Here is a 13,627-nt window from a genome sequence, read left to right as displayed (position 1 = left end):
TAACGTGACAAAATGTGGGAACGTTCAAGGGGTATGAATACTTTTGCAAGCCACTGTACATGTCTCACGGTTGTTATTACTGCCTCAATACATGTCACACCTTTTAACTGTACTGCCAACATTCACACCTTCATTTAGCAATTTTTATAATGATTAATGAATGAATGATTTAATCCATTATCATCCTTGTTATCATTGATTCCTATGTCTGATATATTTTCCTATATACATATGTATATATACATCTATACACAGGCGCGCGCGCTTCTCGCTTTTGCATTGAACGGAAGTGCTTATTGACATTTTCATCCGGGTTAACAGTTGGTCACCGAGAAACCAAGATGGCGACGCACATGTCGAGATGTAGAACCTGGAGCCGTGTTCAAAGGTAATAAACGTTTGATTTAGGACAATTAAATCCGTGTCATCGCAGAATGTAGAAGCCGAAGACACCGCTACGCACACCGTTTGTCCGTAGCATGTGTCTTCGTCACAGACGTGGCGTTACCCTGCTATTTCCTAACCTCACCGCGTTAGCTTGCTAACGTTAGCATGATTAGAGTGATGGTCAAGCTCACTGTCAAACCAGCAGAGGGGCTGGCATCAGCCAGGCAAGCGAGCCCAAGTTCCCAAAAAGTAAAACTGGTACAGCTGGTGACTTTCTTTCATCCGCCTTGCTGTGTACTGTTGTTCTACTAACGTTACTGCGAGGGAATGGTTGTGTAAAAGGGGTTTCATGTTGTATTCTCCAAGGTTTGGAATCGCAGCTTATAGGAAATACAGCAGCGGTGGCGGATACCCAAATATTTCACTGTCGTCGCCTTTGCCTGGGATCCCCAAACCGGTGTTTGCATCGGTGGATGGCCAAGAGAAATACGAAACCAAGATAACAACTTTGGAAAATGGTCTTAAAGTTGCATCCCAAAACAAATTTGGGCAGTTCTGCACGGTTGGAAGTAAGTCATAAGTGCGTCACGCTACAAGTGTGTGTTCATTTCAGCCGTCTTCACTGTTTCGACGCAGCGAATCACATTTAAATTATTTCCTTTCCTCTGTAGTTTTAGTAAACTCAGGATCCAGGCATGAAACCAAGTATCCAAGTGGAATAGCACACTTCTTAGAGAAACTTGCCTTTTCTGTAAGTATATATATATTTTGTGTGTGTTTTTGAAGTGTGACAGATGTTTAGCCAGATTTAACCCCCGCCCAACTCTCACAAATGTAGTTACCTTTTCATGTGGACATGAAGAATAATTGTAAAGGCAACTGCTTACAGTAACTGTGAACCGTCACATAGTAGAGATGCTACATAGTCCTAGATAATGAAGCTCGCACTCTGAGCACAAGTTAGGCAGTCTGTAAGGATTCCTTGGGAATGTTGAATAACGTGATTGATTATTCCATAATTAAAGGCATTTGACTTCTTGTGATAGTAAATTTTGAATGACGCTGTTGCCTCCAATATTGATATAGATTCTTTTTTTTACCTTTTTACTAAGTATGCAGTTCAGAAAATACTAAAAGATTTACACTAGTCTTAAAACAAGGTATGAAATACATTTGAATCTTACAATAATTAAAATCCTCAGAAACGACACATGAAATAAGCAATAGAAAAGACAGAAAACTGAATGAACTGGAAAGATGTTGCATATAGTGGAGAGGAATGCACAACACTATCCTTTTTTGTTATCATGAATTATATTAAATGTAAATGAAGGTTCGGCAGCGCTGTGTGTGTTGAGCTACAAAATGTATCTGGCTGCATTTAATTTAACCCAGTATTGACCATTGGCTTCCTTTTAGACTATTAATTTGATATTGGTGTATATTGGTATCAGAGATTTTTACCCAGGACTAGAATCCAGTAACAGAAGTCATGTGTAACATCGTTATTAAAAGCAAATTGGCTTGATTTACTCTATATTTTTTGCACATAGAAACCTGTTTTTGTTTTGTTTGTTTTTTTTAATGTTGGGAGGAAAAAATCTCTGTTATTTTGCCCACTAACTCAAACTAATGGTCTAAATCTGCACCGTTCAGCAAAATTGATGGATCTGTGCTCTATATTGGCTGATACGTCGTATTCAGAATCCATCTCATTAATGAAAAAGTGATGATTGCTGCAGCCCTGTGACCAATTATATTCCCTCCCTGTAATGAATTCTGAGGCTGAAGGCAACACCAGGGTTCGAAACGTGAACCTCTGCTTTGAGTTGCTATTGAATTAGTCTGCTGCGCTACCTGAGGGTTGGCAAAGACTTGAAAAGGACATGTAGAATTCTCCAGCCTGGGTTCTGAGCTCGAACACCTTTTGCTTATTGATACCAGTGGGAGAGAGTTATGACAAGCGACAAACAAATAGCACAGTGGCAATAGTAATTTCAATATTACCAGTACTGTAGAACTCTGAACTGTAGCGATTTTCATTGTGTGTGTAGTCTGTGATGTTAAATGGAAAGTAAGGACTTCCTTCAATGTCACCACCAAACTGTGTTATACGTCTGATGTTAATGGCATTCATCTGCATCCTCAGTCCACAGCTCAGTATGGGAGTAAAGATGAAATTCTCCTTGCACTGGAGAAACACGGTGGGATCTGTGACTGTCAGACATCAAGGTATGCTGCCCTCCTTTGTGCTTTACCCTCTTCATCATTATCAAAGCACTTGTCTGTTTCTGTGTTCCAAATGTAAAGTGGGCTTTTTGACTGTTTTTGGGGCATTTAGAAAAGTTATTTCAATCCCTGCAGCAGTATTACCCTTTTTTTGGTTAGTCAGGAAATATGAAAACACAGCAATCGTACTCTGGTGCAGCCCAAAACAATTAGGCTGAAACCATGTTTTATTTCTTGTCCACGCAAACTTTGTTGATGATAAATAAAACTTAAGAGAGCAGTCTTGGTTTCTAAAATAACCTTGAATACGTTGTTAGGAGCAGGAAGCGATTATGTGTTAGAGCCTGTAGAGTCCCAAAATGCAATTGGAAAGTTTATTTGGGAGTTTATTTGAAGCAGTAGGCACTCATTACAGTGTGGCCTCTCCTGTATGGTTGTCTGAAAACAGTGTGTCCCCTCTTTAAAGCCCTAAAGTAACTGGTTTAAAGCTGTATAAAAACCTGACTTGAGTGAAGCAACACATAGTCATATACCAGAAATAGCTATATGTAGCTGATGCTTAGCCTCCATGTTTGTTTACCTCAGAAGAATGTCGCTGGCTGTGTCATATTTCAACAAATGAAGTAAATTATAGCTGCTAAGTGGCAGTTGTCTCTAAATTATGACTAGCTTGACCTCGCCGAATGAGATGTAACAAAACTAGCATGTTGAGGCAACAGCCTACCTGTCTGTTCCCTGATTCAGACCAAAGCAAATAGACTCAGGTTTGAAAACGCTTGCAAGGTGGGAGTGTCTTATTCAGCTGTTGTGTGTGCATGCGTGTGTTGTGACTGTGTGTGTCCTTGATAGAGATACCACCATGTATGCTGTGTCTGCTGAGGTGAAGGGCCTGGACACAGTGGTTAGTCTTCTCTCCGATACCGTCCTGCAGCCTCGCCTATTAGGTCAGTCCATCTTCTTTCAATCAGTCAATCATTGTATTGGAGTGTGTACATATGTGTGTATGTGTTGAGCATGATTGTGCACCATGAAGAAGGGAAGGGTCGAGCTCATTAATTTATGTGTGCTGATGGACAGTGTTATGGCAGGGCTGGCAGCAGACCTGGGCTGGGGTAAGGGAAGGAGTGATTTGGGGTTGGGATTCTCCATGTCACTCACTTTTTGAAGGACAAAACAGTCCAACAGCGTGGGCACCATCATAAGTCTGACTCTGCTGATCACCTGACCACCTGTTTGAGTTTGGCTCTTCATGTGTGCGCTTACAGATGAGGAGATCGAGATGACTAAAATGGCGGTGCGTTTTGAGCTGGAGGACCTCAACATGAGGCCTGACCCTGAGCCCTTACTCACAGAGATGATCCATGCTGTAAGTTACATAGCTGCTTCAGTCACTCAGACACTTTTTTCAGGGAAGAGAATCAAACAAAAGGACTGGTGATGTACTGTGAAGTGTTAATATGACATAACACTACAACTGCTGCTTTCACAGACAAGCACCTTTAAATTGGATGCAGTCTTTTTTTCCCTATTCGTGAAACTCTTATTTCTTACTTTTCTGTACTCTTTGTAGAAACAAGTCTTATCATCCCCAGATTCTTCTACTTACTTGCCTACTTAGATAATTTCATGTATCTAGCTACTTTCTGGGAACTGAGTATCTAAAAATATTTGTTTTCTTCTTTAGAATGTATTAATTTTCTCTTATTTGTGTGCTTCTAATGGTGAGTGTCTCACTAAGTCAGCTTCCTCAATGTGTAGACTTAATCCAGAGGAACTTACAGAAGAGTCAGCACTTAGTAGATAGATTTATGCATCGCCAACAGGTATCTTCTACTCGTATAGCTAAGAATGCATGCCATGTCAAGTGCATTTCAGTGTTGTAGTCCAGTCACTGAACCTCGAGGTCGAGTCTCGAGTCCCCAGTGTTTGAGTCCGAGTCCCCAAAGAAGAGTCCGAGTCAAGTCTCCATTACCTGAGTCCGAGTCATCAAGGTTGAGTCTGAGTCAGGGCGTCTCTGTAGGCATATTAGCACTAACTGTTACTGAACATGAGGGTATGCACATGAATCCACATGTAAGTGGAATACACAGGCCTGCCCTTGCACCAAATTGAATAATGTTACGGTATTAATATAGTGATCAACATCTTGTGCCAAATTATTAGGGTCTATTACAAAAAAACTAAGAAAAAACAGAAAAACAAAAAAAACATCTTTATCAAATTACCAAGTCTGAGTCCTCATCTCCAACTTCTGAGTCTGAATGCAGTCAATGCTCGAGTCCGAGTCATCAGTGCTCAAGTCCAAGTTGAGTCACGAGTCCTGAATATCTGGACTCGAGTCCGAGTCCTGGACTTGAGTACTACAACACTGGTGCATTTAGTGTAATTGCATCTTCAACCACCGAGAGGGCGTGATGCTTGAATCAGGTTAAAAACAGATGTGTCATAATCATGGATTTCATGTCGGGGGCAGGTAGTTTGAGAAGGGCACAATAATAGACACCGGCAATACTGGTGTCTACCTGTAGTCTGTAATGGTCGAGGAGTTTGTCCTGAACGTCCCCTCTTCGGTTCAATTTTTTTATTATTGGTATTATTTGTTTTTTCTTGTTAAAGGCAGCATACCGAGGCAATACAGTTGGCCTGCCTCGCTTCTGCCCAGTCGAACACGTGGACAAGATCGACAAGAGCGTGCTCCACAGCTACCTGCGCAGCTACTACTGCCCCGAGCGCATGGTGCTGGCGGGTGTCGGCATCGAGCACGAGCAGCTGGTCGAGTGTGCCAGGAAGTACCTGCTGGGCGTGAGGCCAGTGTGGGGAGCCAGTACGCCTGCCAACGTAGACCTGTCCGTGGCGCAGTACACCGGGGGAATCATAAAGGTGAAGGATGAGCCCTGTGTTTGTTAAACACCTTTCTCTGCTTAGTTAGTCCCTGCCACCTCCTCAGAGTGTGTTTTACATTTTAGTTGATCGATCCGCTAATGGGTTTCAGTTTGAAGACAGCGAAAAGCAAAATTGCTACAAAACTTTGATATATGTATGGTCTTTTTAGGCGCAACATAAACTTTAAAAATGACTGATGTGAACTTACCGCTGCGGGCAACAATACATGTTTGATCGTATCGGAGTGGTTAGTCCTCGCTCATGTTGTATGTGTTGTTTGACAAAACAAAATTATGATTCAAGCTGTCAACAGCTGATGTATTCACATTTCTTTGGCTGTCATCAGCACTAAAAAGACAGCAGGCCTGTTATAAAAGTTATTTTTCTCTAGTTGGCTGCAACATGGGGAAACCGGTAAGAAAAATACTGTGTTTAAAGGAAATGGTCTCCAAAAAAGTTTGGTAACTTGTGATGTCAGACAACTTCAACTCTTTGCCAAATCAGATGGTTGGGGGTGCGTTGGAATTGAAAAAAAAAAAAAAAAACAAGAAAAAAAAAGACTTGTCAAATTTGGGAGGGTATTACACAGTAGGTGTCTCAGTGTCGTCTTATCCACAATGGGGTGGGGGGGGGCTGTATAAGACTTGTTGGTAACACTTTATTTTAGGGGGTCCTAGTAATAAGTGGTAATTATCATGTAATTACTTAGAAATAAGGTTGAAATCACCTTGTAATTTCCTAGTAATAAGGTGGTAGTTTTTACAGGTAATTTTACAGCTAACCCTAACCCTGACCTAACCCAAATTACAAGGTAATTTCAACCTTATTTCTAAGAAATTACGTGATAATTGCCACCTTATTACGTAATTTCTGACCCCCTAAAATAAAGTGTAACCGACTTGTTTGAATGTGAGTGTGTGTCACAGGTTATGGTTCTCGATGCTGCTTTGTACAGATGCCTTAAATAGATGACTTGTTGTTCCAGGTCTAAAACTTCCCTGTTTGGGGAAGCTGGAATAACTGACACAGCAGGTGACTGTAATAAATTGCCTTGCAGAATAGAATACCAGCAGCACTGGTGGCACCCGAGGACCTGATTGACAACCCCTGGTTTAAAGGAGGGGCTTTTGTGGGGGCGTCCGGTTAGCGTAGCGGTCTATTCCGTTGCCTACCAACACAGGGGTCGCCGGTTTGAATCCCCGTGTTGCCTCCGGCTTGGTCGGGCGTCCCTACAGATGCAATTGGCCGTGTCTGCGGTTGGGAAGCCAGATGTGGGTATGTGTCGTGGTTGCTGCACTAGCGCCTCCTCTGGTCGGTTGGGGCGCCTCTTCGGGGGGGGGGGGGGCTGGGGGAATAGCGTGCTCCTCCCACATGCTACATCCCCCTGGTGAAACTCCTCACTGTCAGGTGAAAAGAAGCGGCTGGTGACTCCACATGTATCGGGGGAGGCGTGTGGTAGTCTGCAGCCCTCCCTGGATCGGCAGAGGGGCTGGAGCAGCAACAGGGACGGCTCAGAAAATAAGGTAATTGGCCAAGTACAATTGGGGAGGAAAAGGGAAAAATCCCCCCAAAAAAAAGGAGGGGCTTTTGTTGCATTGAAACCACAATTACAACTCCTTTCCATCATAGCAGGTTGTGGGCGGTGTTCCTTCTCATACAGTTGGAGTTAATGGGCGAAGCATTCCATGGCGTAGCATTGCATTAGCCACCTGAGGGAGCGGTTAATCTAGATTTTAACAGCACTGACAAGCATCTGGTTTCCTCCCGTCAGATGGAGAAGGACATGTCGGATGTCAGCCTTGGCCCCACCCCCATCCCGGAGCTCACGCACATCATGATTGGCCTGGAGAGCTGCTCCTTCTTGGTGGGTGCTACTCATATTGAACGGCTACCTTGGTAAAACTCGATTAATCTGCTTCTGTTTGGGTCTTTTCAGCTTCACCTGATCTAACCGGATGTACAGGAACATGATGACGGGGTTTAGATTTCATTTAGGATATTTGTGTGCCGGTTGCAGGAGGACGACTTCATCCCATTCGCCGTGCTAAACATGATGATGGGTGGGGGCGGGTCCTTCTCAGCGGGGGGACCTGGGAAAGGCATGTTCACCCGTTTGTACCTGAATGTGCTAAACAGGTGAGCGTCTCCTCATCCCTGAGACTAGTGTATGAGTTTGCAGTGCTGTATGTTGTATTAAGGAGACTTCTGATTCCCTAAAATGTCTCGTTTCCCTTGCAGCGATACTCAGAAATATTCAATGTTTATAACGTCATGTTCTGTCTAACGCACTTCATGCCGGCAACCTACCAAGTCAAACTCTTTGTATGTATTATGTAACTTTGCTAACCGATGACTGATTACGGTTGTTATGATTATACTGATTCCCTTTCCTCCGTCAGGCATCATTGGATGTATAACGCCACTTCGTACCATCACAGTTATGAGGACAGTGGTCTGCTGTGTATTCATGCCAGTGCGGACCCCAGACAGGTAAGAAGAACCTCTGCTGAGCAGTACCGCACTACCACCATTAATAATAAATCAGAGAAGAACTTAATGTTTATTGTGACCTCAAACAGAGTCATAATTGTTTCACAAGTAATTAGATGGGGGTCAAAAAGGAAGTATAACAAACAGGTCCAGGACAACAATATTACAAATGTATATTCTATTATTATAAAAATTAGTAGTGGTATCAATATTAGTAGTAGCATTATCAAGTATCATTTAAAAATGATAAAAGCAGTAGAACCCAATATTAAAACAAAGGGTGTGGACTACACAGAAAAAAAGATAAACATTACTGTAGTGTAAAACGTTGACAGTGAAATACATTTTGTAAAAATTAGTATAGAGCTTTAAGGCTTGTCACAATGACATTTGATTTCTGCTGCATCTTCCGAAGTATGTCCAAAGGTTTTCTAACGTACATACTGTACCTTCCCCTTTTTACCAGGTGCGGGAAATGGTGGAAATCATCACCAGGGAGTTCATTCAGATGGCAGGAACAGCAGGAGAGGTAATCCTGGCATTTGAAAGTGTCTCGTGTATGTGGACTGTTTCGTGAGCAGACCACATTGGTCTACATAGTTGAGAGAGATGGCGTCTAAATTATAAGTGTGTCATGTGACTGTGTCATGTGACTGCATCACGTGACTCATTCCATGTTTTCGCTGCTTCAACAAAACTAACTGCTGCTATTTTCCCATATTCTGACATATCCTGTCCTGTCCAATCACTGGACTGCATTTTGCAGATGATGTGGTCCAATGACTGGATAGTTACGAAGAGTTTGGGTTTCTTCAGTAAAAAAGATAACACTTTGATATTTTGCCTAAAGTGGTTACGTTAACGTACGGTGGCGCAGTGGTTAGCGCAGTCACCTCACAGCTAGAAGGTCCTGGGTTCAAGCCCCGGGGTAGTTCAACCTTGGGGGTCATCCTCTGTGTGGAGTTTGCATGTTCTCCCCATGTCTGCGTGGGTTTCCTCCGGGTGCCCCGGTTTCCTCCCACAGTCCAAAGACATGTAGGTCAGGTGAATCGGCTATACTAAATAGGTGTGATTGTGTGTGTCGGACCTGTGATGGACTGACGACCTGTCCAGGGTGTCTCCCCACCTGCTGCAATGACAAAAAATAAACACAACTTTACCAGTCATCACGCTCGCCATTGCTGTTTTCAATTCTACCAGTCACATCCCAGGCCTGTCTGAGTGAACGGGCCCAACGATCTGTTTGAAATAATTTTTCAATGAAACAGAGGCCAGATTCTTATCTGTGTGAAGCATCAGTGTGAGCCACTCGCAATGCTGATCTGGTTCAGGAGGCTGATGACCTAAATTTTATTAATCGATTAATTCATCTCCCTTTACACATCCAGATGGAGTTGGAGAGGGCCAAGACGCAGCTCAAGTCCATGCTGATGATGAACTTGGAGTCTCGGCCGGTCATCTTCGAGGATGTGGGTCGCCAGGTTCTCTCCACAGGGAAGAGGAAGCTGCCGCATGAGCTGTGCACACTCATAAGTGCGTAACTTTTGAAAACTTGAAAACAAAGAAATTGTAATCAGTTGTGATTCTTTAAAGGAATTCTATGTATGATTTTCATCTCAGTTGAGCCTGTATTTGACCCTACTGGTGTGGTGATAGAGACCCAGTTGGTCTTACTGTGGCCTGTATTTGTATAATATCAGATCATAAATAAGCTCCTCTGATGCTCACTCCTGTTTAGCCCCATTTCCTTTTACCAGATGTAAAGTTCACACAATTCCAGAGGAGAACTGGGAGTTAGGAGAATGGCTGAAGAGAAACCTTTTCACTACCAGTGCAGCACTGGCTAGCTACCCTGCAGCCATTACACTGCCAAAGTATAGCCGTACAGGAAGCCCGAATGGACACGAGCGATTTGTATTGCCAGTTTTCTTGCCAATGTGCAGCCAAAATGATCAATACAAGAAAGACTTGCCTCCTCTAAAGTTAACATACTTCCAGTTTAGGGTAGAAGGATCTCCCTCTCTCTCTCCCTCTCTCTCTTGGTCTACCGAGAGAGAGAGAGAGAGAGAGAGAGAGAGAGAGACAGTTGCTAGTGTATTTAGTAATGTTCTCCATTCACTCTGAGAGTAAAGTCAAATTTATTTGTTTCACCTGAAATTACAGTCAAGTTGGTGTCTGGGTAGCGTAGTGGTCTTTTCCGTTGCCTACCAACACGGGGATCACTGGTTCAAATCCCCGTGTTACCTCCGGCTTGGTCGGGCGTCCCTACAGACACAATTGGCCGTGTCTGCGGGTGGGAAGCCGGATATGGGTATGTGTCCTGGTCGCTGCACTAGCGCCTCCTCTGAGATTTCTATGAGGATTCGCCTACCAAATATTAATGGGCATGCCAAAAAGGGAATTGGAGAGTTTGGCGTATCTTTCTGTACAGAGTGCAAAGTAACAGTTTGATAGGGGAAAAAGTCAGCGTGTAGCACATCTCTACTATTGACCCTTTAAATAGGATGAAAAGGGGGGCTATGTAGTGAGACCACTGATGTTTATGCCCTTATCTTCCTCCTAAGGCAACGTGACGGCGAGTGACATCAACAGGGTGACCACCAAGATGCTGCGCAGCAAGCCCGCCGTGGCGGCCCTAGGTGACTTGACAGAGATGCCCTCCTATGAGCACATCCAGGCAGCCTTGTCCAGCAAAGACGGACGTCTGCCCCGCATGTACCGCCTCTTCCGATAGAGACCCCTGTCCCGCAAAACCCATCACCCCTTATGAAGTCATCCTCCTCCTTCACCACCAGTTTAGCCAGTCAGCCACTGGCAGAGCGTCACTGTATATAAGCTGGACTGGGACAGATGCAGACCCCCCCCCCCCCCCCCAAATACGAGTTCTCCCTCCCGGCACAGACCCATCCAACGCTCCAGGAGGGGACTATGTCCTGGATCGCAACTGATCTGTTGGTGGTGGTGATTTTATAGAAAACTTAACCTTCTTTTGATAGCCCCGGTCCACGTAGTTAGTGTCTGTACTCCTTGCCATAAGGAAGCCCTGCTTCGCTGGGGGTTGGCTTTGCACAAGTTTGGTTTTAAAGGGACAGATCACCCCTCCTCCCATAAGAGGAAAAGACAAAAAAACAATTTGTGGTATTCTTAATGTTACAGAGCTTTGAGTGGTTATGTTTAGGTGTGTGAATGAAACCAGAATGGGTCTTAGGATTTCAGTCACCCGCTAAATTGGCCAGAAAAGGTAACTGGCAGTTTGTCTCCCCTTCCTCCTCCTAAGCAGGCTTTATTTGTACATAACAGGGGAAGGGAGGATGGGACTGATGTCCCAGCAGTCATCTTACGCTGACGTTTTATATATTTATAGTGCCATTTCCCACGACTGGCTCATCCTCTGATCTGTGAAGATCTCACCGACCTTAACCCGAAGCCTTGTCTTTGTCCAGAGAAGACAGCTCAAAACTGTCAATGATGCCGTTACACACGCAACATGTAAAAATGTCTCCCGCGGGACATTATAGACCTACTAGACAGAACGTGAAGTCATTTAGAGAACCGTGAGAATGTCTGAAATATGTGGCCAAAAATGCAACCGTGCTCTATTTGTCCTCATTTATTAAAGACTGGAGGTGATGAGTCCTGTTTGGAGGCGCTGACCGCCAGTGCGTGCACGTGTTTTAGTACCGGCGATGGAGTTTCCTTTGCATTAAGGGCACCTTTGTCTCTGTGTTCAAGTAAATACACTGAGGCGTTAGTTTGTTGGACGACAGACATCGCAAAAAACCATTTATAAGTCTGCAGTTATACGCACACGTCACTGATTTCCCTGATTATGTTGAATGTGAGTCCCCATGTCTGTTACCCCACACAACCCCGCTGGTGTACAAACGATTATAGCCATTAATAAAAAAAATGTTTTAAATGTCTTACTTTGCAAAGGTTACTTGTGTGTTGAGAACAGTTTTAAACGCCACACAAGTCCATCTCATCTCGTCTCATCATCAGCCACTTCTCCGGGGTCGGGTCGCGGTGGCAGCAAGCTAAGTAGGGCATTCCACACGTCCCTCTCCCCAGCAACGCCCTCCAGCTCCTCCTGGGGGATCCCGAGGCGTTCCCAGGCCAGATTGGACATGTAAGTCCCTCCAGCGAGTTCTGGGTCTACCCCGGGGTCTCCTCCCAGTTGGACATGCCCTGAAAACCTCCAAAGGAAGGCGTCCAGGAGGCATTCTAATCAGATGCCTGAACCACCTCAACTGGCTCCTTTCGACGCAAAGGAGCAGTGGCTCTACTCCGAGCTCCCTCTGGATGTCCGAGCTCCTCACCCCATCTCTAAGGCTGAGCCCAGACACCCTACGGAGGAAACTCATTCACTTGTATCTGCGATCTCACCCTTTCGGTCACTACCCAAAGCTCATGACCATAGGTGAGGGCTGGAACGAAGATTGACTGGTAAATTGAGAACTTTGCCTTCCGGCTCAGCTCCCTCTTCACCACAATGGTCCTGTACAAGGTCCACAATACTGCTGATACTGCACATGTCCAGTCAAGTCCATTAAAAGTCCAGTGTTTCCTCCTTTTTTTATTATTATTATGGGCTTTAATGTAACAGAGGGTGTTAAAAGGGAATTAAAACCACACAGGTGAGAGGTCCTGAGGAAGTTACAAACAAGACCCACAGGCACTTTGCAGGGGTGTCAGAGTAACTGACAGTACATGATTCACCGGTACACCTGAGCCATTGCTCTTCATGCAATGAAATAGGACTGAACATGATTTTTCTCAAGCTAACAATCCAAGTTACAGTACAGACAACTCACGTGAAGTTACGTGACCCCCCGTTTGGTCAGGAGATGAGCAACGCGTTGAAATGAAGTCTGTTTGGCTGCAAATTATTACTTAGCCTTGTTAGATGTACCGTAGGATGTTCAATCGATCGTGTCGCACAATGGAGGCGGGTATTTGTTCGCTTCCAGTAACAGGTAAATAGGGAATGTGTTCAACAAGTTGTCAAGTCTTATCAGATTTCCCCGCATAAGGCATTCAAGTGTCATCTCATTTTACATCCATCATTTCTCCCTGATAGTTGACAGAAGTGTACAGTACTGAAGTAGTATATTTTGGTATACATAGGTACGGGTCATATCTCGATAGCTCTCTGTTAACCATGTTTTAGATATACAAGGGGTTTCACTCCAAAACACAGAACTGGACATTTTCGAAAACACTTGCGACCATAAAACCAGGGGGCAAGACGGGTTGGCGACTGCGAGTTCATTCCTCAGCGGACATATTACATCCTTGAACAAGTGTTACTTTTTTCTTTACTTCCCCTTGTGGCATTTTCTCACTTAGCTCATTATTACCTCATACTGATAAAGTATGTCAAGTTAGAAGTATTTTGTAAGAAGATACCATATAACAAACAGTAATCCATGTCTTTTAGTTCCACTGTAGTAACTTTGTTAGTTGTAGACAATAAGTTTTGTTTTGGACTGAAAGGCTTCAAGACCACATAATAGTTCCTGATTTTCATAATGGTTTCGAAGCTCCCAACTCTGGTCACGTGGAAACCCTCCTGCTCGGCGTTCGGCTAGGATAAACGGAAAGTATGAAACCCACCCGTTGGCATAAGAAAGGCCGA

At 44.1% G+C, this 13,627-nt stretch overlaps 1 protein-coding gene across 1 annotated transcript; it reads left to right on the top strand.

The window, feature by feature from the left end:
* The first annotated feature begins 341 nt into the window (after positions 1-341).
* pmpca (peptidase, mitochondrial processing subunit alpha) lies at positions 342-11,906 on the top strand. Its single transcript, XM_056288387.1, has 13 exons — positions 342-388; positions 754-956; positions 1,059-1,138; positions 2,537-2,619; positions 3,466-3,560; positions 3,882-3,982; positions 5,233-5,496; positions 7,271-7,363; positions 7,517-7,635; positions 7,899-7,989; positions 8,456-8,518; positions 9,378-9,522; positions 10,554-11,906. The coding sequence occupies exons 1-13, from the start codon at positions 342-344 to the stop codon at positions 10,721-10,723; spliced, it is 1,554 nt and encodes a 517-aa protein (XP_056144362.1). The 3' UTR covers positions 10,724-11,906.
* The last annotated feature ends 1,721 nt before the right edge of the window (positions 11,907-13,627 follow it).

This window comes from Lampris incognitus, chromosome 1, assembly GCF_029633865.1.
Source record: "Lampris incognitus isolate fLamInc1 chromosome 1, fLamInc1.hap2, whole genome shotgun sequence".
Lineage (NCBI taxonomy): Eukaryota > Metazoa > Chordata > Actinopteri > Lampriformes > Lampridae > Lampris > Lampris incognitus.
Note: the sequence above shows the minus strand (reverse complement) of the source record. Positions and strands in the feature narration are given on the sequence as shown.